At 38.8% G+C, this 25,362-nt stretch overlaps 1 protein-coding gene across 1 annotated transcript in view; it reads left to right on the plus strand.

Annotated features, from left to right (window-relative positions):
• The first annotated feature begins 4,564 nt into the window (after positions 1-4,564).
• per2 (period circadian clock 2) overlaps positions 4,565-25,362 on the plus strand; it is a 32,888-nt gene continuing 12,090 nt past the window's right edge. The window contains exons 1-6 of the mRNA XM_062428447.1: positions 4,565-4,683; positions 15,822-16,352; positions 23,409-23,501; positions 23,663-23,817; positions 24,315-24,436; positions 24,523-24,724. Of these exons, the coding sequence (XP_062284431.1) occupies positions 15,934-16,352; positions 23,409-23,501; positions 23,663-23,817; positions 24,315-24,436; positions 24,523-24,724 (991 nt within the window). The 5' untranslated portion in view covers positions 4,565-4,683; positions 15,822-15,933. The remainder of the gene's footprint in view (positions 4,684-15,821; positions 16,353-23,408; positions 23,502-23,662; positions 23,818-24,314; positions 24,437-24,522; positions 24,725-25,362) is intronic.

A 25,362-nucleotide genomic window follows, 5' to 3' on the forward strand; every position in this document is an offset into this window, starting at 1 on the left:
TTTTATGCCATTTTTTTTATTTTCACGTGGACACCATCCAACAGTTACATGTTTGTACATTCTCTGACAAATTATAGATTTGAGAACAAGAACGCTAATGACCTGTGTCCTTTAAAGAAAATTAAAAGTACTAAGTAACCACAGTGCCAGTTTGGAGACCTGTCATTAAAAAGATTCTTATGGAAAAAAATCGTCGAGAGCAAAAAAGTTTGTGTGAATCAAACACGTTGAAAGCTGCTAGTATGACGAGATCTTTTGACGTTTTTCTGTTCTAAAAATCTGTTTTTGGCCCTCTTGTGCTTTGATTTGAGATGGTTTGCTCATCTCCCTTTTGGCTTCATTTGTTGAGTTTTTTCACATTCAAAACTTTCCTGTTCTCATTTTACAGCCAGAAGTGATTTACTATATGTGTGTTGTCTCTTCTGTATAATTAATGAGTGACAGCATTTGAGTAGTTCTGGATAAAATCCTTCAAGTGATCGTATAATGTTTAGTATTGCTGGAGGATGCTACAGTGTGACTTGGTGTGTGTGTGAGATACAGTCATGTGCCAGACTTGTATTTTTTGTCTGAACAACAGTATGTGGCTCAAACAACATTTGCTACATTGAGAGAAGTCAAAATGTGCTATCTGTCATTGATTCATGTCCAAAAGTATTTGAAGATCTGCTGAAGATTGCTGAGAAGGTTATTAACCATTATCTGTCTGTGTTTAAGACAAATACAGTTTCTGATACACTGTTGAGTCCAATTGAAATGTAAAACAGAAAGAGTGGGAGCTGGCAGCAGTCTATCTCATCGAGCTGCTAATATCTGTAGCCTGAAGTGAAACTATCCCACGTCCTCTGCCTATTCTCTCTGGAGTGCCATGTGTGACGTCGTTCAAACTTCTGTTGTTGTGGAAATAGAACCTCTTCATGTCAGAGTGGGAGGAAGAATACAGACTTTTCTGTCATGTGGGACTGACGCTTCTTTCTCCTACTACATGCACAACCTCAATATTTCAAGTTATTTGTGGACCAATGATAAGATACAGATTTCACCACTAACCATATAATTTGTCTTAACATTTACATTATGTCGGTTTCGTCAAGGACTGAGTGATACTAGTGATACTAATGGTCATATATGGTAACTACCTCTCCACCACCTCATACTGGGGATGCCCCTCTCTTCAAAGAGGCTTTAATAATAACTGAGCCGATTGATCTGCTCAGCTGATATGCATCATTCTCACACACTTTTACTTTCAGACACCAAACAAGGAAAGCATACAGTATATGATGCATCACCATGTCTCATCACGTTTTCCAACCATCAAAGGCTCTCAGGATATTATTAACCCTCATATAACAACATATTACATTGTCTACGTCACTGACTGCGTAAAAGTGGGTTAGCTGTAGGGGTCTGATGCTTTCCTGTGCTACTGGAAATGTTTGACTAATTTATTCCACTTTATGTTAAATGGATGAGTTTGCTAATGCTGAGGGTCATTTTAAATTCAGGATTTTGTAGTTGTTGACTCTATCCAGAAGCCATGTTTCAAAGTACATCTGTACTGATACCATGAGTAATTTTCCATGCTGTTTGATACAGTACCACATTGTTCATTTATATTTACCATTAAAACCTTTTTCATACATCAGTATGTAAAGTATTTCTATTTCTATAAGATTTCATGACACCAGTGAAATGCGGAACTACTTGCAACACTGAGTTTTGTTATCGATTTTGTGTTTGCCGAAGAGTTCAGCATTATTTTGTCACTTTTAATAAATATCACTAAATATAACACAAAAGCAAGGTCCAAAAAAGCCATTTCCTCACATATGCCCTTTGTCTCTGCAGGACTAAGACATGTCCTCACTTTCACTTGGCTGAATTTGTCAAGTAATGAAAAAATCTAAATGAGGCGCTGAATATATTCCATTACCTTATTTTGATCTAAGGCTCCAGAATTCTGACTTTAACGTCCCAACTCAAATAAACTTTTCATGTGACACCCTAATCCTCTTCCGTTGGGATGTGACTAAGATATGGGAGTGTAAACATATGTGCATCCTACCTGTTTTTGGGCGTACACATGCTTGGCATCCTCACCTGGTTTCTCACATTTTTGTCTTTGGACCTGCTCAGTCTGACGTAGAGCACAAGGCAACCGGCACCTGTCAAGTCTTTTTGGTTCATTTTGCCATCTGGTGCCTCGTTCCTTATGTGGAGACTTGCTTTTCTGTGCAAATAGATCACACTACAGACTCTGCTCCATCTGTGGTCCCAGATAACGTTGAGCAAAACAAAAGGGAAAGAAGACAAGTTTTTGCTTTCTGTATGTTGCTTGATTATGGTTTTCGAGCGGCCAACAGATAAGTCAATTTCATACATTTGTGGACGACCTAATCATACCAATCATACATTTTCAGAAAATTCGGCTCTGGATTTTTTCCAGTTATAGCAGCATGAAACATCAGAAATCATTATATTTACAGATCCATGCAAATGAAACAAAATTTGCATTGTATGATCATTGTGAAGTGATAATTTCTTACAGCTGCCTCTTTTCCATTAATTACCACCTTGTCTTGGCGTTCAGTTAATACATGGCGTCTCCGTTTCAAGCAGATGGTAAACCAGTGTCACCGAAGCACTCTGAATGTGTGATGGCAGGTCAGTATAGTGTGATATGCTAATTTCACACCAGTGTGTCAGGCTAGAAACAAGTATGGCTGATTGAAAGCGAGATACATTTTTATTTTTGGGTCATGCTTTATACCTCCAGCAGTATGCACAGTTTTTTCTTCTTTCGTGTCTGTGAAACACATTGTAACTCTTGATGGAGCTATATGACGGAGGGAAGCATGGTGGCTAAGTGTTTAGTATTAGGACCTAGGACCTCCTAGATTTGAATCTGCCAGCTGGCTGGAGCATTCTACTGTACGTGGTCATGTGTCACCCTGGGCCGATTTTCTCATGTAGTCCAGGAATACAGTTTAATTGGAGACTCCAAATTGCCTGTGGGTGTGAGAATGAATTTGTTGGCCCTATGATCTGGTGACCTGTCTAGGGTGTTCACCTCCTCTCCCCTAAAGCATGCTGGAATAGCCAATTCAGCCCTGTCATAACTCTGAACTGGATGACTGGGCCTTATTGAAACATGATTGATGGAGGTATGAATGAAAAGGAAATAAGCTATTTGCTGCTTTAATTTTAGTGCACTCACATTCTTTTAAGACACAATATCAGTACTGATGCTGAGTAATCACTATAACACAGAGATGCAGGCAGCAGAGGTTATCATTGATGTACATGATTTAGCAATCACTGTTAAAGTCATATTCCATCCAGTATCAGATTTGAGTATCAGAGATTCTCCTGTACACATAAAACTGGGTGAAAACAGGTTTAGTTGTCTTCCTCAGGCGTACAATATACAATTAGTATATATTTTTAAACTGCTGTGGATGAAGTGCATTGCTCAAATAAGGTCTCACAGTACAGCATTATTATGAAGATTGCCACATCAGGAGTAGTTATTTTTAACACACACACACACACACACACACACACACACACACACACACACACACACACACACACACACACACACACACACACACACACACACACACACACACACACGGTCTCCAGCCACTAGGGGGACAAAAAAGACAGACTCTTCAGGAGGGCAGAAAAATGAAAAAACGATCCTTCAGTTGTGGTAATAAATTTGTTGTGAATAGAAAATTTGAACTTGGCTAATTAATATGCAAAGTGATGTTTAAAGATACTTTATTTGTTCAATTTTGACAGAAAAAAAGAAAAATCAGTAATGTAAAAGAAAACTCAATGTGTGAATATAATGTATAGCATATCTTTAAATAAAATTGCATTGGCTTACATCTCTGGCATGGGGGCCGTAACTCCGCATGCTTTGGGACGTACCATACCAAAACTGCCATGTAAGACACAACTTGCCTGCAACAACACAGCACAACAACGCACTCAGATTTGTATCTTAAGATGACAAAAAAGACAGATAACAGCCCAGATCAAAATACGTCTTGTGTTATATCACAAGTCAAGGAACTTTTTTGCTTACGCGAATGATTGAGCATTAACAATTCACCCACATTGGCCACACACACACACTTGTATAACCGTTTAGATAACACTGCACAGCCGTTCTGAGCCGCGGTGAGCCAACCACCGGCAGCGCTTCATTCACCAACAGCTGCGTCGTAGTGATTTGCTCTTGCCTTTATCACGCCGGCTGCAGGCGTGGGTTTCCACGTGAAAGCGGCGCCGTCCTTATGTAAAGGAACTGACAGCTCTACAGACCAGTCACAGCGCGGTGCGGCCGTAACAGTAGCGCCTATTGGTTCAGAGCTGCATGATGTAGAGACTGACAGCCCTCTGGACCAATGAGCGTAGAGCTAGAGGTGGAGCTTGGGGAGGAGCTCGAAATGAGCTCACTGCTTACTTTACTCTGGATATTCAGGGCAGAGTCTCTGTGTGTGGAAATCTGAACGCAAGAGAGACCTGTGTGTCAGACACAGGACCAACAGTACCTCACCACACGTTATTTAAAAAAAAGTTTTAATCTGGGATTCAGCCACAAAGAGCTTTTTAAAAACAACAAGGCTTTAAGACGTTGTCATCAGCAAAGGATCTATCTTTTGAAAGGTTAGTGGAGTTTTACTGTTTGTGTGCAAGCTGTAACATGCAAAAAAGGTGTTGCTGCGTTTTGAAGACGTTTTAAAAGGAGATAGAAGAAGGTTACTAACCAGGTAACTAAGGTTAAAGCGATGTGCTTTGTGTGAATATGTAAAATACGGTATGAGCATGGAACGTGAAAGTTGCATAACTGTGTCAGTGTGAGGGTCAGTCACGGTCAGTAGACTACAGTGTTTCGGTTTAACTGTGACTGTGTGAACTCATGACTTTGGGCAGGATGGTTGCCCGCGGTGACGGCAGCTGTTGAAAACACGAACAGAGAATATAAGTGTCCTCCTTAAAACCTTAAATTATACTTAAATCATATTTAAATTACTCATACTCATGTGTTTAATATCTACACGAACCATATACGTAACTTAAATTGAGCTCAGCAACTCATTCACCTGTCGTAGCGTTTCTTATAACGCAGGAAGCGAACGTAGTCTGTAAATTGGCAGTAGTAGGCTACAGCTATTTTATAGTCGGAAAGTGGCTCATTGTCAAACGTTAAATTCCTCATTAGACCCCAGCTACTCTGCTAGTCTATATTTTAATCCCGCATTAAGACAAAAGGGACCAGACGAATATATATATATACATACTGTATTGAACATTATTTTATTTTAGGCTTTTCAACAGCTGTCATCATCACCAGGACAACCGGGGCAGCATTGGGCTGAAAGTCTCCAGTTAACACGGTCATATTAAGTAACAGCAGCCCTACCCACATGAGAGAGGGGGCGGGACGTGCTGTAAACTGAAATAACCGGGATCTATGTTTAAAGAAACTTGCATTTACACGATGGTAGGATGGCTGATTACATGACATAGTGTATTTGATCCTGCAGTTTTGCAGTGATGCAGAGTGGTTTTACAGCGCATTTGACGGAGATGACTCTGTTGGAAAAAATGTCATATGGTAGCTACGTGGTAGACGCGCTTTATGGAGTCACTGGCTCATGAAAAACTCCGTCATGAAGCCTTATGTAAAGAGTCTACTGCAGCAGCACATGGCAGAGTTTCACATGCAGCCTAGAATTTGGATATGCGAGTTGCGGTTCTCCCGGATGACCAGTGGCGTGCACAGACATTCTGGGGGGCAGGTGCTCAGTGAAAAATAAGGGCACTTTGTGCGGCAGGTGGAACTGTCGGCTGCCTTATTATAGCAGTGTGAGATTTTTTTTTTTTTAAACAAAAAAACATTACAGTTACATGTTGAATGTAATTGCATATTTATTTATGTCAATATGTTAATAAAATTACTTGACCTTTCAATTGGAATATAGCACTGATCAGTCAATCACTGTTGTCTTATTTCTCTAGAATATACGCACATGAGGTTTTTAGCAAGTAAGGCAGCTACAATCAGTGGTGTAGTGGTCCCCGGAGAAGTGGGTATACTCTCAATTTTGCCCTTTTTTTAACGCAGACCAGAAAAACGCCCTGTTTTAGAAACAGTGACATGTAAGACTACTCTATTTAGTTTACCCAAAAATCTGTCAGTAGTATTTGCTCATTGTCACATAATTTCTGCTGCTTGATCTCAGGGAGGAAGGATTATGAAATTACTAAACCAATACTGGCCCACAGACTAGAGAGACAACTATGCATTTTGAGTGAACTTTTAGTCCATCTACACTGTGGATGGACTAAGGAATAAGGAATGACACCTATTCTCTCACTTGGCAAGTCAGTAGTTTCTTTTGTAAACTGTCTCTTTGAACAGCTGATTAGCAACAGATAGTGTGGGCCAGATGTGCCACTATTATAAAACTAACATGACTTGATCAGGAGCAGTTTGTAGGTATTAATGGTCACACAGGCAGCCTGCATGAATGTAAAATATAAATGAGGCAAACATGGTGTTTCAGTTATTTTTTGAATATTTATTTAAATAAAATACTTCAGATCTGAATTTGACAATGCATCCTTGTTCATATTTCACCTTAGATTAAAAAAAAAAACACATATCATTCTCTTCCACACATCAAAATCAATCAGATAAACTCAAAAGTGCTTTCTTCTTGAATTGATGCTTTAATAGAAACTGTCATGACAGCTTTGTGACTTAAAGAAGATGCCTCGTCAATTAGGACAGCTAATTTAAGGATAATGCACTAATGCTACTGATGATTTTGCTCTGCATCTCACTGGCAACATGTTGTATTATTTGTGTTGCACTGTTCTCTGTGTCCAATGTTTCAGAAGTTACCCAAACTAGCAATCTACCTAAACTTACCGGTTCATTGCATATCCTAAAGGCAAATCATTTAAAGTAAACTTGTAAAAGTAAATTCGTCGGTTAGCAATATTTACCTCGGCATGGCCCGCCCTTCCCTGACTCCGATTGGCTCATCAGTTTACTGATTAGATTGACAGCGTGTACAAGCCAATTAGAGGCAGAGTAGCGTGGGTCATGGCTTCGCCATCCTAGGAAAAAAATGGGCAATTTGGCTCGCGGATACTACTGAATGGTGCGCATCAGGGGGGATTTAGAAGTGGGTATACGCAATGCTGACTGAAAATTATTATTATCACACGCTTTTAATCGTCGAGCATTTATAGATTATCATGTCAACATGGGCCACATACAGTACACTGTTAAAAAAACAAAAAAACAACAAACTTTCAAAAGGGCACTTGCTTGGTCCAGAGGGCAACGGGCAGGTGCTATAGCACCACCTAGGGTCTATCTGTGCACGCCACTGCGGATGACTGTCATCATGCTGGGATGCTTGAGTCAGGCGGATTGAGCAGCTGGTTATGAGGAAATAATCGTTACATAAAGCGGGTGCAAAATTAACTTTTTTGTCCAACAGCCAAATGGCCACTGATTGTTTAAATCTTACCAGCCACTCAGTAGATAACATCTACCAGCGATATTTTACCTGCATTTGTCTGGTGGCTGGTGCTAGTTTTGTGCCCTGATAAAGGAAACGTTGCATCTTAGAAGCATTCGTTTATTCATTCATTCATTCATTCACTCATAGTGTGTTTTGAGAATGATGTGAACTTTGTTTATGGCAGAGCTGGGAAATAACTAAGTATTTTTACTCAATTACTATAGTACATTTTAGTGATACTGTAACTTAAAGGTGCAGTCTGTAGAATTTAGTGGCATCTAGAAGAACAGACTTGGCAGAAATAGAATATAATATTCATGTTTTCTGTGTATGTTTTTATCAGTTCATAATCATTTAATGCTATAAAATTGTTGTGTTTTCATTACCTTACAATGACCCCATCTACATCAAGCCCCCAGAAACAGTGCTAAATTGGAAGTTAGCCGTCTTCGCAGGCAGAAGTAACTGGTGTTCCTGCTCTATGGCCCAAATTATCCTGGAAGATCCGAGTAATTTTATACCCAGAAGTTGACCTTTTTTGTCTTCATGTGCCACTGAGTAACTTTCATTGGGATGAATGAACCCCGGCCTCCAACACTGTATCAGGTTCTCTTTATCCATCCTCTTTTATCTACATAGGAGCTGTTCTTCTTCTATGGAGGGTGATTTTCGCAGAGTTTCGTGTCCACCATAGGTTCTCCTGTTTGCTTTGAGCAGGAGGGTGAGTGTAGGGGTATTCAGGCAATCTACAACCTCTTCACTAGATGCCACCAAATCCTACACACTGGTCCTTTAAGAATGTCCTCATAGTGAAAGTGTAATTTGTACTTGTAATAAATACCATTTGTCACTGGTATTCAGTCATAGTTACAGTCCTACTGGCAAATCAGCAAGATAAGCAACTTCATGTAAAGCAATATGACATCATTCAATAAGCTGTTATCAGCTGAAAACTTTTGACATCATGTAAGGATTTTTAAAAATGGCAGTAGGTTATAAGAAAATACTCAACCTGTGCAGCAGCATAATCTGAAGTCATGAAGATCCCATCAAAACTGAAGTTACAAAGGTTTTACATGATTGTATAGAACATAAACTGGAGTTTAAAGTAACCAACATAATTTACAACATTAAACTGCTGTTTACTGGCCAATGTATCATAATTTAGCTCTCTAAGGGAGTATTTTTACTTTATATCTATGACTGAATTTTACTTCTATTATATTTTGCTTTTACTTAAAGTGAAGAAAATTAGAAAAGCTCCTGCACACAGTCTAAGTCACTGCCATATGTTTCGCAATGTTTCTGTCAATCTGACCGACCTTTTCATTTTGTGATTGCACTTTCCTCCTACACACCTGCCACTACTCAGGTGTGCAGAGATTTATTTTATAAGCCTTTACTTAAAATCAAAGATTGAATGGAAGACTTGTAATGGAGTATGGTTTCATGTTATTTTTTTGTGCAAACACTAGGGCAGTGGGTCCATTTTAATCTGGTCCAGCTGGTGCTAGCCTATAGCTGGTCTCATGTGTCGTTAGTCATATTCAGCTTTCTCCTTGAGAATCTAAAGGGCGGGGAAAGGATGGATGACGCACATTAAGCTATCAAGGGAGATTTCATTTAGGCTTGTCTATCTAACTGTTGCAATCAGAGGGAAGTTCTGGCATCTTGCCTGGTACAAATTTCCCCGCCCACAATTGTAGCACTTGAGGAGCAGCATTCAAATAGCTTCTTTCGCCTACTTATTGTGAAGCAAAGGACTGAATGGATGCTCCCGAAGCAGATCATGTTTCAGGGCCGGTTTCTCTAAAACAAACGTTTTTAACAGTTTAATTCAAGTGCCACAGTATCTGTGCAGGAGTTTGTGTATCCACTGTAGTCCTGAATATATATTTTCCTCCGTGAGGAGTTAACTAATTGAACTTGGAATTAAAGATAAGATCGCCAAACTTTATCTTTGCTCTGTAATGGGACAGTTCCCTCTTGATCTTAACACTAAGGCATTTAACTGCTCAGAAAATGGATAAAATCTTAGGTGGTCTAGGAACGTGCAGTATAGTGTGTGAAGTGCAGTGTGCATCTGATCCATTACAACTATTTAAGATGTAACTGAACATAGATGTAGGTCAGTGAAGTAAGAAACAACTTTGTGGAACAACCTCTATCATGTCTTCACATGAAGAGTTTCACAGCACTTGTTGTCTTAAGGTTTAGATATTAGCAACGAGGTAATGTTTGCATACGCACAAGGCAATAGATTACTGTGAGAAAACACAAGTAGAAAAGAGAATGACACATCAAACTGATACTTTAAAACACCAGATTACATGCAGATGGTCAGTAAATAGATGTGCACATTTCCATGCTTAAAGATCCTTTCAGAAATTTGATTAAGGGTTTAGTCATCAGTAGTTTCTCTGATAGAAGTCTACCTGTATTGCTGCAGAAAAGTAAAATGCTGTGTCAGCAACAGGTTATTTACGTTTACTTTGTTTCAATCAAAAGTAATAATGAAGCTATCATGTGAGGTGTCAGACTTAGAGCTTGATATTGTTGGAAAAGTTATATATCAGTTCTATAAACTCTCATATATCACATGAGAGTTTTGTATCAATAGCACAGTGATTCAGTACCTTACTGTCCTTTGCTAATGTAAACTTGGTTAGAAACTGAGCACAAAATTAAGCTATTATGAGTTGAATCAGGCAAAATCTGATAATACATTATTCATGTAATACTCTCAGAATATTAACTTTTAATATTTAAATTTTATACCCAGCCCTCATCAGATTTTTTACAGCCGTTGTTGCTGTTTTGGTGATCTCAACTCAAGGTTCACTCTCAAGTTTTTTCTTGCAGCTTTCAACTGATTTGAATGTCATCATGTGTTAGAGTAACAAACCCCTGTTATTCAGCTATCTAAACTATAAATATTTAGACTTGTCCATTTTCCTGCTGTTTTTTTCTATCTCAACCCACTTACTGTAACTTCCATAAGCACTCATGTAAATTGTGTCTGTTGTACAATATGTTGACTACACGCTGTAATTAAGAACATTGGTACGCGGTTACAAAACTGCAGCTACTCCTGCATGGTTGTATAATGTTTGAGATGACGCATTAGATAACATGATCATAAGATTGTGACGTGAATATTTTTACACAGGACAAAAGAGAAAGGGAACATTTCATGATTTTATACATTTTTATAAAGAAGAACGTTTTTTAAAAACTTTCTAACAAGCCAATTTTTGAAATGATTAAATTATAAAAACAGAATCCCTCCTTGTTTTAGATTAGAGATAAGGCTGGGTGATGAACATTTCAGTATTTATAAGAATATTTTCATTTTACATATCTCATATCACAATGCATAATATATATAATTTATCAGAACAATGGCACCATATCATCATATCCCAACAGAAATCTGCTATTTACACACTGAATTTGCAACATTGAAAGGTTAAAATGTCGGTTTCAGTTTATGCTCTGATGCCTGTTTCCTACATGACATGACATTTCCACACAGATTCGGGTGGGTTTTTTTTGTCATCGCTGGTAGCACTGATTGGGAAAAAGCAACAACTTGGAAAATAAGGACAAGATAGAAAAGGGTTGTACCCATATACAGACAGGGGCTGGGCATTAAAACATAATGAAACTTTAATTTCCCAACCTGATTACAGGCTTTAGCTTTAATGGGTATAATCTCTGTCTGAATAGAATGTTCCCTTTTTAAAAAAAAAAAAAAAAGGAGTTCTTTCGATTGTTTCAGAAAGACCAAGTGAGCAACATGTTCCCAAGCGGTCAAGAAGCCATTTCATCCCCTGTTAGCCCAGAACGACCCTTTAGATTGCATTTAAATGACTAAAAGGCACCAAGAAAGGTAACATGTAATTCTGTTATGTTTCTCATTTTGCCATATTAGCCATCTGTTCCTCTCTGTTCCCAAACCTGTGACCAGCCGTTATGCGCTCTGACAGGAAATCGTTACTAACCTTTATAGATCATGTTAAACTAATGAATGTCACATGTTAGAGAAGAATACGCATTTAGCTTCCCGTGACGTAGCTCACGCAAAGGACAGTTTCTTTTTTGGTAGGGACAGAGGAAATCAAATTCACAATACTCTTTTCGTCGTTTCCTTTCCTGCAGCAGTTCAACAGGATGGAATAGGTCTGGAGCACGGTCCTTCAGTTAATGACTGGAAATTAGGGAGTAATCACAGATGTTGAATTGGCCTCAGGTAACACCACTGCCTTGGATTGGGCTGCTCAGTAATACATGAATGTTACAGTATGCTCTCTATTGACTGTCATTTTTAATTAAAATTATTATTTTAAGCAGGTACACATTTTAATGAATGCACTCTTTTCAACAAGCTCTCTATTTTCTCTATTTCTGCAAACATAAAAATTAAATGGGTCTGTACAGTAATCTATCTCATACTTTTTCCATTGTTGCCAGAGCAAATATTTGATAATCCATTTTGAGTGCTGGAACAGTAAACACCTGTTGCCCTGCAGCTGCCAAAATTTTGTCCCATCATATCTTTTGTTATATTGTAAATATATTCACATCCTGATTCACTTTTTCTCTCTTAATTCAGTTCAAGTTCAATCCCATGCATTTTCACTGAGAGGAACGTTTCCTAAAATAAAGTATCTCAAAAACAGTATTTCACCAGACTAAACTTGAATATAAAATCTGTGTACAGTAGCTTTGAGTCAGTTGTGCAGAGCATCTACAGTGGTGTTGTAAGAGAAACTTCATGCAACAGTTGGAAATGTTGTTCTTTCAGCCAGGACAATTTTGGATTTTACTAATGTAGGTGCAGAAATACAGGTATTGGATGAAGGATGAAGATTTTCAAAGTGAAAAGTGTTTCCCAGAGCAGAGGAGGAAGTGTATTTCTATCTACCTACCCTGTCTAAGTTGTTAATTGAGCCTGTGTCTGACTGTCTGGTGTTAGCGAGCCAATAGATTATGGTTGCTTGAGCTAATAAAGGTGAATGCCCTGCAGGTTAGGTGGTAACTAGTGTGAACTCTTGGATTTCATAAATATTTGGCACGTTGACGGTCAGCTTTTTTTAACTTTGGACCACAGTTTTAGTAGCAGTTGCTGCTTCTGCAGCAGTGCCTGCCAAAGACCTTCTCTGTGCAACAAAAATCCCCGTCAGCGGTCTGTGCAGAATGTTCAGTATGTACAGTATGTTGGCTAAGTAAGATGCTCCGATATGTAACAAAGCTTTCTATGAAGGAGCCTTTTAATGAGAGTCCAACCACGACAGGATTGTTGGGGCCAATGCTGATGTTAGGGAGTAAAAAAAATCTTATATATACATAATCACACATTTTTTTGCAATGATCCTTCAAATGTGGTTAGCAAACACTTGTGACATAGCTAAGTAATAAAGACATGATATTTTACAGTTTAACAATAAACCTTGCTGTATAAAATGACATCAGTGCACTGAAAGAGTAAACTTCACTGGGAACTCTAAAGATTGGCGCATATGGGACAACATATAATCCAATAACCACCGCTTTATGTTATTGTGCAGAAAAAAGCTTAACCACAAATCAGATCTCAGGTGCTGCAATTTTCACAGAAGACAAGTCAAAATCATTACTCCATACAGTAGGACCCTGCTCATGTTGCTCACTTGTCTTTTCTTTATTGTCTCCGTCATTTTGCTGTATGCTGACCCAGTTTAAACTGTGGCAAAGACTTTGAGGAAACCGCCACTTTGTGAAAGGTCAATGATAAGCAGACTACTAAGTGTCAGTTCACTACTTTGAAAGGGGCACAGGGCCAGACTGGTCAATCATTAATATGTTTAATCATTTTCACTTGGCTGTAAAAGTTTGCCAAAATCATACCTATTATGTCATGTCACGTACTGTTGAGTTCAAGATAATACCAGTCTCAGATACAGCTGTGCAGGCCGTTGTCCCCTCAGCCTCCTTTCCGATAAATACATTATATATCAAAGAGACATAAACCTTTCAATTATGCCTGCATATAACTTACTCAGTATTTCTTGAATAGCCAATTTGAGTAATTTTTTTCTTCTGTAGTCTTCAATTTTTCACATTTTCAAACAAATTTTGAAATAACAAATCTGTCTATGCTTGTTCATTGCTTGCATAATTTGATACCTGTTCTTTTTTTTCTTATTTGTCTTATATGTAAATAAGAGAGACAGGGGGAAGTAGATGTATTTGATTATTTATATCAGTAATAGGAAAAGCACGGTTAACTGGATGAGTACTTTTTTTTATTATACTGTAAAATGTTTAACAAAAATGTTCCTAAGATTTAAAAAAAATAGTCCTGACAAACCAAATACTTTATTTCTGAGCAAGTACAAACACATGAATTTGGACTAATTTGGTAATACATTTGACGAAATTTTTGTGATTTTTGTTGAGGATTTTTGCATAACCACGAAGGCTCAGTGAACATTTAGTTACCTTTCTACTGTTATGCTTAAACAGTCTGACTCACAGCTTTTATGGGTCATTGGCAAACTAATAACATGTGTCAAATTCTAAAAGCCTACGTAAGAAAAATGCCTGCGCTTGCTTGGGCTTGCTCATCCCCAAAGAGCTCAGGTGAATTAAAGAGGGCAGAGCAAGGTGGAGTATAAAAGAGTATAAAAGAAGTATTTTTCCATTGCAGGGCAGAGAGGAAGGTATGCCAATGCCTTGTCAGCCAGACTAGAGGTTAGACACAGATACTGTCATGTTTGTCATGTGACTTTAACCTGCTGCCCAGAAACAGGATTATGCAAGTAATCCATGCTCCACATCTCAAATGTGACCATAATAAACAGGTAGAAGTAATGGTGCACAAAGTTAAATTGTAAACGTACAAGAAAACAACTTAGTGACTTGGAAAAACGGGTAGGCCGGAGAACAAAGTACGACATGGAGACAATAATTTCAGTCATTCATCACCACGGTATAATTAGCATAATTCTATATTATTATGGTCTTTAGCTGCGCCTACTACATTTTCATCAGCCTTTTCATCTTGCACATTTTAGAAACATCTAATCAGATATGATTGCTACAAAGATAATACTTTTAAAACATTTGTATAAGTCTTCAGTCTTCCTCTTAGGTCCTTGAACATGCAATCCGCAGTCAGTGTGGTATTTGCCTGTGATCACTTGTCAAACAGATGCTGTTACTGCTGTAATATACTTTTCCAAAGATGATTTTCTTTCTGTGATCATGGTAACCACCCACTTTTTCTTGTGTTTATGCCAAATATGACACCCAAAATTCCTGTACAAGAAATATCCCTGGAAACATCTGCGTATCATTGGGTGGTTAGAGTGGTGGTTTTCATATGCCTATGTTTTATTATTCTGGACTCTTGCATTCATTTAGCATCATTATCTGAGTTGAAATGGGTTTTGTACCATACTGGGCAGTGTTTTTAAAACCGTGCCTGCTGCTATGGTGGCCTTCAGATAAACACTTTCTAGTGTTTTATGTGTCCCAGGTTGGATTATCCTTTGAAAGGGTTGGAAGCCTCAGATGGGACAGACTCACGGCTCTAAAAGGCCACACTGTCTGTACTTGGTAGCATTTTCATTATACATCAGAGAAGCCCCTGTAGGGCTTTTCAGAGGTCAGGAGTTAAACCCTGCTATGTGCTCTGATATCACACCAGATAAAAGACAGAAGGACACCTTTTTGAAGGAGGACTGGTGAAGCATTGCCTTGATGATTTTTAACTGTGTGCTTGAATGCCTAGTGTGTGCGCGTGTGCGTGCGTGCGCAGTACATGTTTATGTGCAGGGTAATGATCGAATACATTCTTGTGTTAAGAATCATGATATTTTTTGCATGTTTTGACTCATTTAATACAATTAATCTGTACTTTTATATACTGCTGATTATTTTTAAAAGGATAATATAATGTCAAGATTGGGTTCCTCTCTTTTAGTTTGCCACTGGTATGGCATTGAAAATATTTGAAATGTACTCGACATAGAGAATACATTAATCTTTCTAAAAACCTATGGTATGCCTTCGTAAATGGCACATGCTAATACACATTTTATAGTTAATGTGCTCCAACATGAAAAAATACCAGTATGATTCATTGACTTCCAAAGGGGTCGAGAGGGTTTAGTGTTTAAGGAATGGCAACTAACCACATTTTATAATAATTTAAAACATGCATAACATTCAGAGCACAAGACTTCATTGCTGACATGCATATCCCTCTCTCAACAGATCAGACCAATTCCTCTCCCATTCCTTCTGGCATCACCTTTGTGAAAATGGGATGATGGTGTTCTGTTACTGTTAACTAACCTGGAACAAGCCCAGGATAGTACTCCTCCTGATGTCAGAAGATTCAGACTTCAAGTTCTACTGCTACCCAGTGCTGGAGGACCAGGATAGAGCCTCAGGATGCAGACCGTCCACCTCATGCAGCTCCATGGCACAGCTGCACCGGATGAGTGGCTACAGCCAAGGTAGGCCTGACCTAGGCCTGCACTCAGAGGGCAGCGACAGCAGCAGTCAGGACCCTGCCACTTCGCCGCACATCCATCGCAAGAACTCCCGCTCCCACTCGCTCCCTGAGGAGGACGTGGAGATGAAGAGCAGTGGGTCCAGCGGGAGCGGGAGTGAATCCAACGGCAATGAAAGCCACTGCAATGAGAGCCATGGCAACGAGAGCAACGGCCATGAGTCAGTTGGCAGCTCCAATGGCAACAGCAAAGACTCCGCACTGCTTGAATCTTCTGAAAGCAACAAGAGGTCAGTGGTGGTTGCGGTAGGAGCTAGGTGTTGTCTTTTAGTATATTTATTTGTTAGTGTAAGAGAGAGAGAGAACGAGAGAGACTAGACTAGAATAATTACCATTCCCTTGTTTACATAACAGCACCAATACAGTTCAGGAACATTCCTGTATCCACTGATGTTCGGTCCGTTCTGGTAGTAAATTAAACTGTCCCTTGTTCCTGTTCCTGATTCCTTTTTTTTTTAAGATGAAACAATTCCAAAATCCTGAAGAGTCAGCAGCAGGAGATATGGGGTGAAGACCAACTGTTACTCTTTCAAACAGTTTATATGGCTGACAGTACAACTGTGTTATAAGCTGGGTACTGTTCTCATTATGGTCAAACAGCTGCATGTAAAATGAGGTTTGTTGATTTAGCCACACAATCATAAATCACTGTTTAAACATTGGTGGTATAAAGCATTAAATAATCAGTTCATACATCAGTTTATTTTTTACATTTTACATCGACCAGCAGGTCAGCAGTAAAGTTAGAAATAACAAATAAATCTCAATTGTAGCAAAAAAGGGTAAGTGCTGATACATGTCAGTACAAAAAAATACTGATGATATCAGTGCTAAAACTAGACAACTAAACTGTTACAGGAACACCAGGGGTGGTAACAAACCCCAAGTTTCTGTATGTCTCAAAACTTGTATCGAAGCACATTCATTAGCAGAGGTTTACTGTCTGTCAGAATTGAAATCCTGGTCAGATATTAGTTTGTTATTCAAGGACTTTATAAAGTTGCCACTTTTTTGGACATCAGCCATGTCTTTGAACAGCGATTTTTGCCCTCACATTCACATATATACCAACATGAATTCACCCTCAGCTCAGACTAAAACCTCTGCATGCCCTTCTTTTAAAACACAGTGACTCTGTGCACACAACATAGCAGGAAACGTAAGTCTGGTAAATGATTACTGGTGAATCGTAGTATCGGAGCTCCATTAATGAAAGCTTTTTTCATTCACACACACGCTTAATATAGAGTGAACATACCCAGAGTTGATTGAACAAACTCTGATCAGCAGTTCTGGAGGAAAATTACTTTTCCATGTCAGGGTTAATCAACTCAGAGCTCAGGGTTTGTTGAACCTGCTTTCAGGAATAGACCCCAGGTCTTACTGGAAAAAATAATGCAGAATTTCCTTTGGCCCTGAAGTCAACCTTATTATTATATTCATGCGGAGCGACATCGGTTAGGCATAAAAGATGAAAATTCATGTCCGCTTTGCCATCTGGCGTCACAGTCTGGTTATAATGAATGCAGCTACCAGCATCAGATATGTGTGTCAACGCTGACTTGTGTCTATACTGGTCATGAATCAACCAAAGCTCCAGTGAAGGCCATCTGGCTCTTGACCAAACTGAGCCCGTTCTGTTGGTTTTTTCTCTGACCATGAGAGCTTTCCTGCAATACACAAATAGAGTGGATCTTGATTTGAATAATAGCTTTCAAATTATATTGCTCTTATTGATGCTGTTCCTGCCAGCTGAACAACTCCTTACCAGTGAGAATGATCTAAACTTGCACAACCACATACAGATATGCAATCTGTCAAAACATTTAGTTTCGGACTTACGTAGATCAAACATGAATTCAACATCGTTCCATCTCACCGCAACTATGTTATCACTCCCTAAATCTGAACGCATGACAGCTCACATTACGTACAAGTGGCTCTGGTCTTCATGAAAACCACATAATCTGATTTGTTTGTATGACAGAAAACATAGATTGATCTGACCCATATTATCTATCTATATAAATTCACATCACACCATAACTTGATGTCGAGATTAAAGCAGCCTCAACCTGCAGTCAGCCTCACAACTGAACATTTTGTTTTCCGGGCAGAGTTTGAACTTTTATCTATCAAAAAGTTTTTACTCTTTAGATAATGTTTTGTTTTCTTTGATTGCACAGATATTGGATATCACTTTGTTAAACTACTCTTACTTTAATTCTCAGTGTGACTATCTACATCAGTGTTTCCCAACCATTGTCAACTGGGGACCCTTTAAAATGTATCACTATCTACTATCTATATATACAGTATATAGTAGAGTATTTCTGTTTCTAGTCGTGGCCCCTCATTACAGATTACAGACATCAATTGTTAGCAAGTCAACTAAACAGTGGTTTCTCTTAATTGAAGGCTTTTACACATACATATAATATACAGTATTTCACAACAGAAAATAGAAACGAGAGAAAATTGAGATAAAAAATCACCAATTTTCTGTAAGAGATCTGGTGACATTTTAGATGTATCTTAGAGCACCCATGAAAGTCCAGGTGAAATATTCAGGAGTCACATATATTGATATCTGTGATTGGAAAGCCTTCAGGCCAGTAGTAGATAAATGTGACAGAGTTGTTTGTTTGGGGATTTTTTGGTTAAGATCTAAATTACAGTACAGAAGAAGGATATATTTGAGGTAAATTAAAATGAGCCATCATTACATTGTTTGCCCACGCGAGACTCCTGACTTTTTAAATGACAAAATTAAACGATTCCTATACAAATGTTTGTGTCTCACACAGAAAATCTGAAAAGTCAAAATTGGTAGCTGCTTCAAAAATCCAGTATTCCTTAGGTTCAACTTTTTTTTAGATAACTGACTACTGATATCACTGAATCTGGCACCAGTATAGTGCTACAGCACACCTGGAATCACCACTAGAAAAAGGTTATGTCATGTCTGTTATCATTGGCAAAATGATCAGAGACATATTATAGTGTTCAATTTCTCACCTCTCCTTTGAGTTTCTGTGACTGTAATGGTTGAGTGAGGATATAAGGTGCGCTTGAGTTATTGTTTGGATTTAGAGTTAACCAGGAAGACTGTTGCCAGATGTTAAAAGCTATGTTTTATTTTACTGAGCTGGGAATAAACCTCTGTCGCTATAACAGATGATGTTTTTTTGTTGAATCATCAGAATACTACATTTCCACAAGTCCTGAAAACTGCCCAGATGTGACCACAGTTTGCCCCAAAATAGCTTCAGACACAATGTAGTCTGACGCACGAAACAATCAGAGCCAATCTAGAGTTGTGGAAAAATTCAAGTCAATGGCTCCCTCAGTAGGAAGACTGGATTGATGTCATCCTAAGGGCTGAAAGCTGTAGGTTAAAGACTGGCCCGCTCCTAATGCCAGATGGGTTGGCTCATTCTCTCCAACTCCTTGCTAATGCTATGGTAACGCAGTGTTTGTCCCTGTTTATCATTGGGTGGAGCAACCAGTGTTGCGTGCTCTTACGTTCGTACTCTGTCACTTTTAGCCATGCCTCTCTTACCTCACTTGACCTATTGAATCCAGATCTTTTCCTTTTTTTTTTAAACACACCCTCTTCCTGTCACAGGAGGCTACTCCCTCGCTCACTTTTTTTCTCTATTTCCCTATTTCTCTTTCTCTCTCTCTCTCTCTCTCTCTCTCTCTCTCTCTCTCTCTCTCTCTCTCTCTCTCTCTCTCTCTCTCTCTCTCTCTCTCTCTCTCTCTCTCTCTCTCTCTCTCTCTCTCTCTCTCTTTCTTTCTCCTCCCTTTCCACTCCCAGTTAAACTTGTAACCTTTTGTACCCATTTTTTTTCAACTGCTCCTTTAACTCTAAATAGACTCATTATCTCCCTAATACTACTTGTCCAATTTCCATTTCCATCTTAACTTTTTCCTCCTCTTCTCTTCCTCCATTTCTTTACCTGAGATTGTAGCAGCTGTTTGTTTAAAAGGCAAATGACAATGATAACTAAATGAGAAACATGATACCTGACAGCCAAGCCATTTCCATACAAACATGTTGACTTTAAGATTTTTGATGGACCATGTGAAAATAAACACATAGCATACTCCACAAACGTTATTTCCTCCTGTCACAACAATCCTGCTTCACATGTCTGTGATCCTCAGCTGTGCATTTGTATAAGCGGGACAGAGAACGTGGTCATAGCAGTGTTACAACATTAAAAGCTGACATAACAGAAACTGTCACACATTGTGGACAATGCAGTTGATTGCCATTATATCCACACTCACATGAAAAGATGTGATTACAGTCCTTGTGACATGTTTACATTAGATTATCTCACAAGAAGAGAGATAAGTTAAAAACTGCTTAATGTTTTATTCTTTTTCAACGTTGAGTTGTACTGAGTGCTTGTAATAAAGGCTTTTGTGACAAAGAAGTGAGACAGTAGGGTCAAAATGAAAATCTCTACAAATAGCCTTTCTAAATTTAGCACACATTTAAAATGCAGTCAGATTTAACCTGTGCTTTTCCTACTCTGACTTGTTAAAATGCCTGCCATTAAAAAGTGTGTTTTTCAGGGCACATGCTGTAAGTTGAGTGGAGATCACAAAATATACCTGCATTTTCTAGCAAAAAGTACATTAAGAAGATATAAAGGAACATTCCAAATAAAAATGATGGCAAGGATCAGATGCCGTCCGTAAAACTGCTGCTTGGGTGCTTCACCAACAACTGCTTCATGGCAACCGTTGAGTGATAAAGTGGTAAAACCTTGGCTAGTGTGTGGAAGAGAGGGTTTTGTGCTCTGATAAGAGCTTTTCAGTCAATATACTAAATGTTATATGTGGCATCAGTAAACAGAAACAGCATCTTGAACCTTGGCTGTGGCACTTTAATGCTTTTAATGGGGAAACTTCTACAGGTCCTGAACAGCTTGTGAGGGCAGTGAACACGAATGCAGCATAACTGGGAGGAATACTGTTGTAAAAAAAGACCTGATACCTCAGTGTATCTGATAGAGTGTCCACACACACACACACACACACACACACACACACACACACACACACACACACACACACACACACACACACACACACACACACACACACACACACACACACACACACACACACACACACACACCTGATGAGGTCATATATTCACACAGCCTGTCAGTTGAAAGTTTCTGATCATTAAACAAAGCCACCTTGCCCTGATCTTCACCCTGGACAGAAAAAGACCACTCTCTCTTTTGGTAACATCTTTCCACGACACACAGACTTACTACCAGCTTGCCAATTAGCCTAGTGTCCAAGACACTAATACATGTTCAATCTGTCTAATCTAAAACCAGCTGTTGCATTCCTGAGTACTGAGGGCTATATTTGGTAGAATTAAAACTCTTTCTTGGGCTTGGAGAGGCTATTTGTAAAGGTGTTTTCTATTCTTAGCCAGATAAGCAGGTTATTCATAGAGTCCTGAGTTGAAGCTCAGGTGAGTCAGTATCTCAGATAGCTGTTAATAGTCTTTAAACCTGTAGCCTAATACAGCAGACTAAATACACACAGTGCAGTGGAGTGCCTATGTAGTATGACTACTATGTTGTGCCCAAAACATGACAATAATTTATACTAAAACATGTCCGTTCTTTCAGTTAGCGTACAAGAAATCAATGTAGCTTATTGTTACACTAACAAGAAATGAGAAATATGTGAACTGACAATCAAACTGCAATTTTGGGACGTCAGTGATAATTAAACTTTTTTTCCAAAGTAAATATTTAAAACTTTTTTATATTTATAATATACTATAGTAGTAGTGCTATATACGGTAGTGCACACTGAGTATACTTGTTTTTCTCATACATACTTAGAATTACAGTAGAGTTGGGTCTGCCTTTGTTTTGGCAACACATGTCCACAGAGATCGGCACACAGACTTACTAACACACTCAATTAGCCTACTGTGATAAACTCTTTCTAAGTCTTACTTAGGGCTATATTTGGTAGAATTAAAACTCTTTCTTGGGCTTGGAGAGGCTATTTGTAAAGGTGTCTTCCATTCTTAGTCAGGTAAGCCTATTATACACAGTAACCTATGTTGTGATGAGTCAGAGTCTCTGAGAGCTGTCGATTTTGTGTATTAGTTCATGTTGAGCTCGTAGGTTAATACAGTGGATCACACACATACACACTTGAGCAGACTGCCTGCCCTCTGCAGGAACTTTGTTGTGTTTCCAAGAAATACACAAAATTCCTTCTTTAAATACAAGAAGTAATTGTTACAGACCTGTAGATATAAACAGGCATGGAAAAGATAGGACATGTTAAAACCATACATGTTAAAAAAAGTCTTAATTCAAATCCGCTTTCCAGCTTTTTCACAAACTTTCAAATGCATTTCCTCGTGTTTCTCAGGAAATTAGAATTTGCTCAGTTTTAGTAGACTAAGTACAGCACTTCAGTTCTGTGACAACACGTAGTTATAATGACTACTGATGAAAATCCATCCAATGACGAAGGCCATGAGATGCTGTTAAAAGCCTTGGAAAAGGCTATTATGTGGACCGTGTCTACTGTTTTCGAGGTGTACAATGAACATTTGCTGTCCACATGTAAAATATTCACTTAAAGTTTTTATAGCAGTCATTATGTTGAAATTTACAGTTTCAGGCCTTGTATTTCTAGCAGTGCTCCTGCTGCCAGCTGTATTTAAGCCCTTTAATCTTGCTGTATTGGTGCCATCCTGCTGTGCACCCTTTGAGCTACAGAAGCGCTGAAAGTCCTCCAGAAGATGAGACTAACCTCAGACTTGGAGTGAGGTTTCTTTTGTAGCTTTACCCCCAAATGATAGGTGAAGCTGCATGCACACTGTTTCCTATTGTGTTCCACAAAGGCAAAAAATAGCTGATCCTTTTTTAGGCTCCTCTTAACCACACTCTACATTGTGAGACCGAGTATTAGGTAATTTTATAAGGTAATTTGAGCACCAAAGGCTGGGTGAGAAGGACAAGTTTGTATGAAAGGTGTGAAATTTGTACTTTTGAAATATCAGAATATTACGACCACCTTTCTGTGCCATTAGTACTCAGCCACTCTTAGATTAGGTTAGGGAACACTTTGCCAATGGCTGACATTATGAAAGGCAATGTTAAAAACTGTGTTTCTAAATGACAATCACTCCTCTCTCCTTGTCTCTCTCTTCAAAGTAGTTTAAGTTACAGTTTATTCTACTTTGTTGCAAAATGTTCAATTCTTCTCCCTCTCCCTCGCAGCTCCAACTCCCACAGTCCATCTCCTCCCAGCAGCTCAAACGCCTTCAGTCTTCTGAGCTCGGAGCAGGACAATCCTTCAACCAGTGGCTGCAGGTTAGTGCACTTACCACCACGGTATCACAGTGTCACAATGATATCCTAGAATATGGAAAGAATTTTAAATGACTTCATTTTATTTATTATGGCTTTGAGAGACTTTTCCATATCTGACTTGCCACTGTGCACGTGTTTGTGTGATTGTGTGCAAATTGCAGTAGTCAAGAATCCGCCAAAGCCAAAACCCAGAAGGAGGTGATTAAAACCCTGAAAGAGCTGAAACTCCATCTACCTCCCGAGAAGAAACACAATAACAAATCCTCTACATTGAACACCCTCAAGTATGCCCTGCGCTGTGTCAAACAGGTGGCAGGTAAAGTGCATTCACATCAACCTTTTCTATGCTTCTGTCTCTCCTGTGTTTTGGGGTCTGTTCCTCTGTCTTTTCTTTGGCTCTCAGGAAGAGTAGCAGCTAAGATTTTAAAAAATAAAATAAAAAATGAAATGACGACACAACTTGTGTGCAGAAGGGAACATTTTTGTGGGCGTAATGGTTTGTAAAGTCTACTCTGCCTAAGCATTTACAGATGGAAATGGGCGGGGGGCAGGGATTCAGAAATTAAAGTACACATATTTGTTCTAAATGACGCAATTGAGTGCAGCACAAAGACATTACTCATTATTAAACAATGCCTTCAGTCTGATGAGATCACCCTGTAATTGGATTAATTCAAACTAGTAGTCATGTAGAGAATATTACTAATAATTGTGAGAAATTGTCATTTTCCACCTTTTGTCTATTTAGTGTTGTTATTCATGCGTTATGTTTTGACCAGTGATTGACAGAATCACACTTCTCTTTTCTCGCAGCCAATGAGGAGTATTACCAGCTGCTGATGATCAATGACAGTCAACCTTCGGGCCTGGATGTGTCATCTTACACCATAGAGGAGATAGACAGCATTACTTCTGAATACACTCTCAAAAACAATGTAAGTCATTGAATTATGTCTAAACTAAACTATAATACTTCAACAACGAATTTGTCATTTTAACCTTCCGCTTGCCTCTTCAACAGGACATTTTCGCAGTCGCAGTGTCTCTCATCACGGGGAGGATAGTCTACATTTCTGATCAGGCTGCCTCCATCCTCAACTGCAAAAGGGAGGTGTTCAAGAACAGCAAGTTTGTGGAGTTCCTGACGCCGCAGGATGTTAGCGTGTTCTACAGTTTCACAACGCCCTATCGCCTGCCCTCCTGGAGCATGTGCACAGGAGCAGGTACATATTTACTACATGGCTCTTTTTAGTCACTTTTAATTGTAATAACTGAGAGGAGACCCTTCATCATGATTGTGGTTAGGAAAGATGACGGCGATATCGAGAGATGAGGAGGTGTAGATGAGGATAAAGAAGTCTAGTTACATAATTCAGATTGTCTTTTAAGTGTCGTACATAAGAAAATGTAAAGAAAAAAAGAAAAATGACTGTGAATGAGATCCTTTGACAAATGTCAGCACAGGCTGCCATGAACATAGTGCATTAAGATGACGTTGACCTGATCTTAGGTAAACATAAAACTGTTCATGTTTGCCACTTTTAGCTGGAGAGACTTTGCTGCCTCTGATGCAAAAGCAAAAGTTGGAGAAAGTGAGGAAAAGTGGGCCATTGAATAGGAATACCTTTCAGTCCACCTAGTAGCTCACAGAAGCTACTAGATGAATAGATTAGAATAGATTAGAAGAATAGATTAAAAACATTATGCACACAGAGACAGTTAGTCAAGAATATTGACATTTTCATATTTTCTGTGTGTAACTCATTATATCCTTTCCATATTAACTGATAATGACCAGGTTGCCCTTTAGGTCAGCAGTCCACCTTATTAATTTTATTCCGTTACCTTAAAGCTTCTCTAC

Source organism: Scomber scombrus, chromosome 11, assembly GCF_963691925.1.
Source record: "Scomber scombrus chromosome 11, fScoSco1.1, whole genome shotgun sequence".
Taxonomy (NCBI): Eukaryota; Metazoa; Chordata; class Actinopteri; order Scombriformes; family Scombridae; genus Scomber; species Scomber scombrus.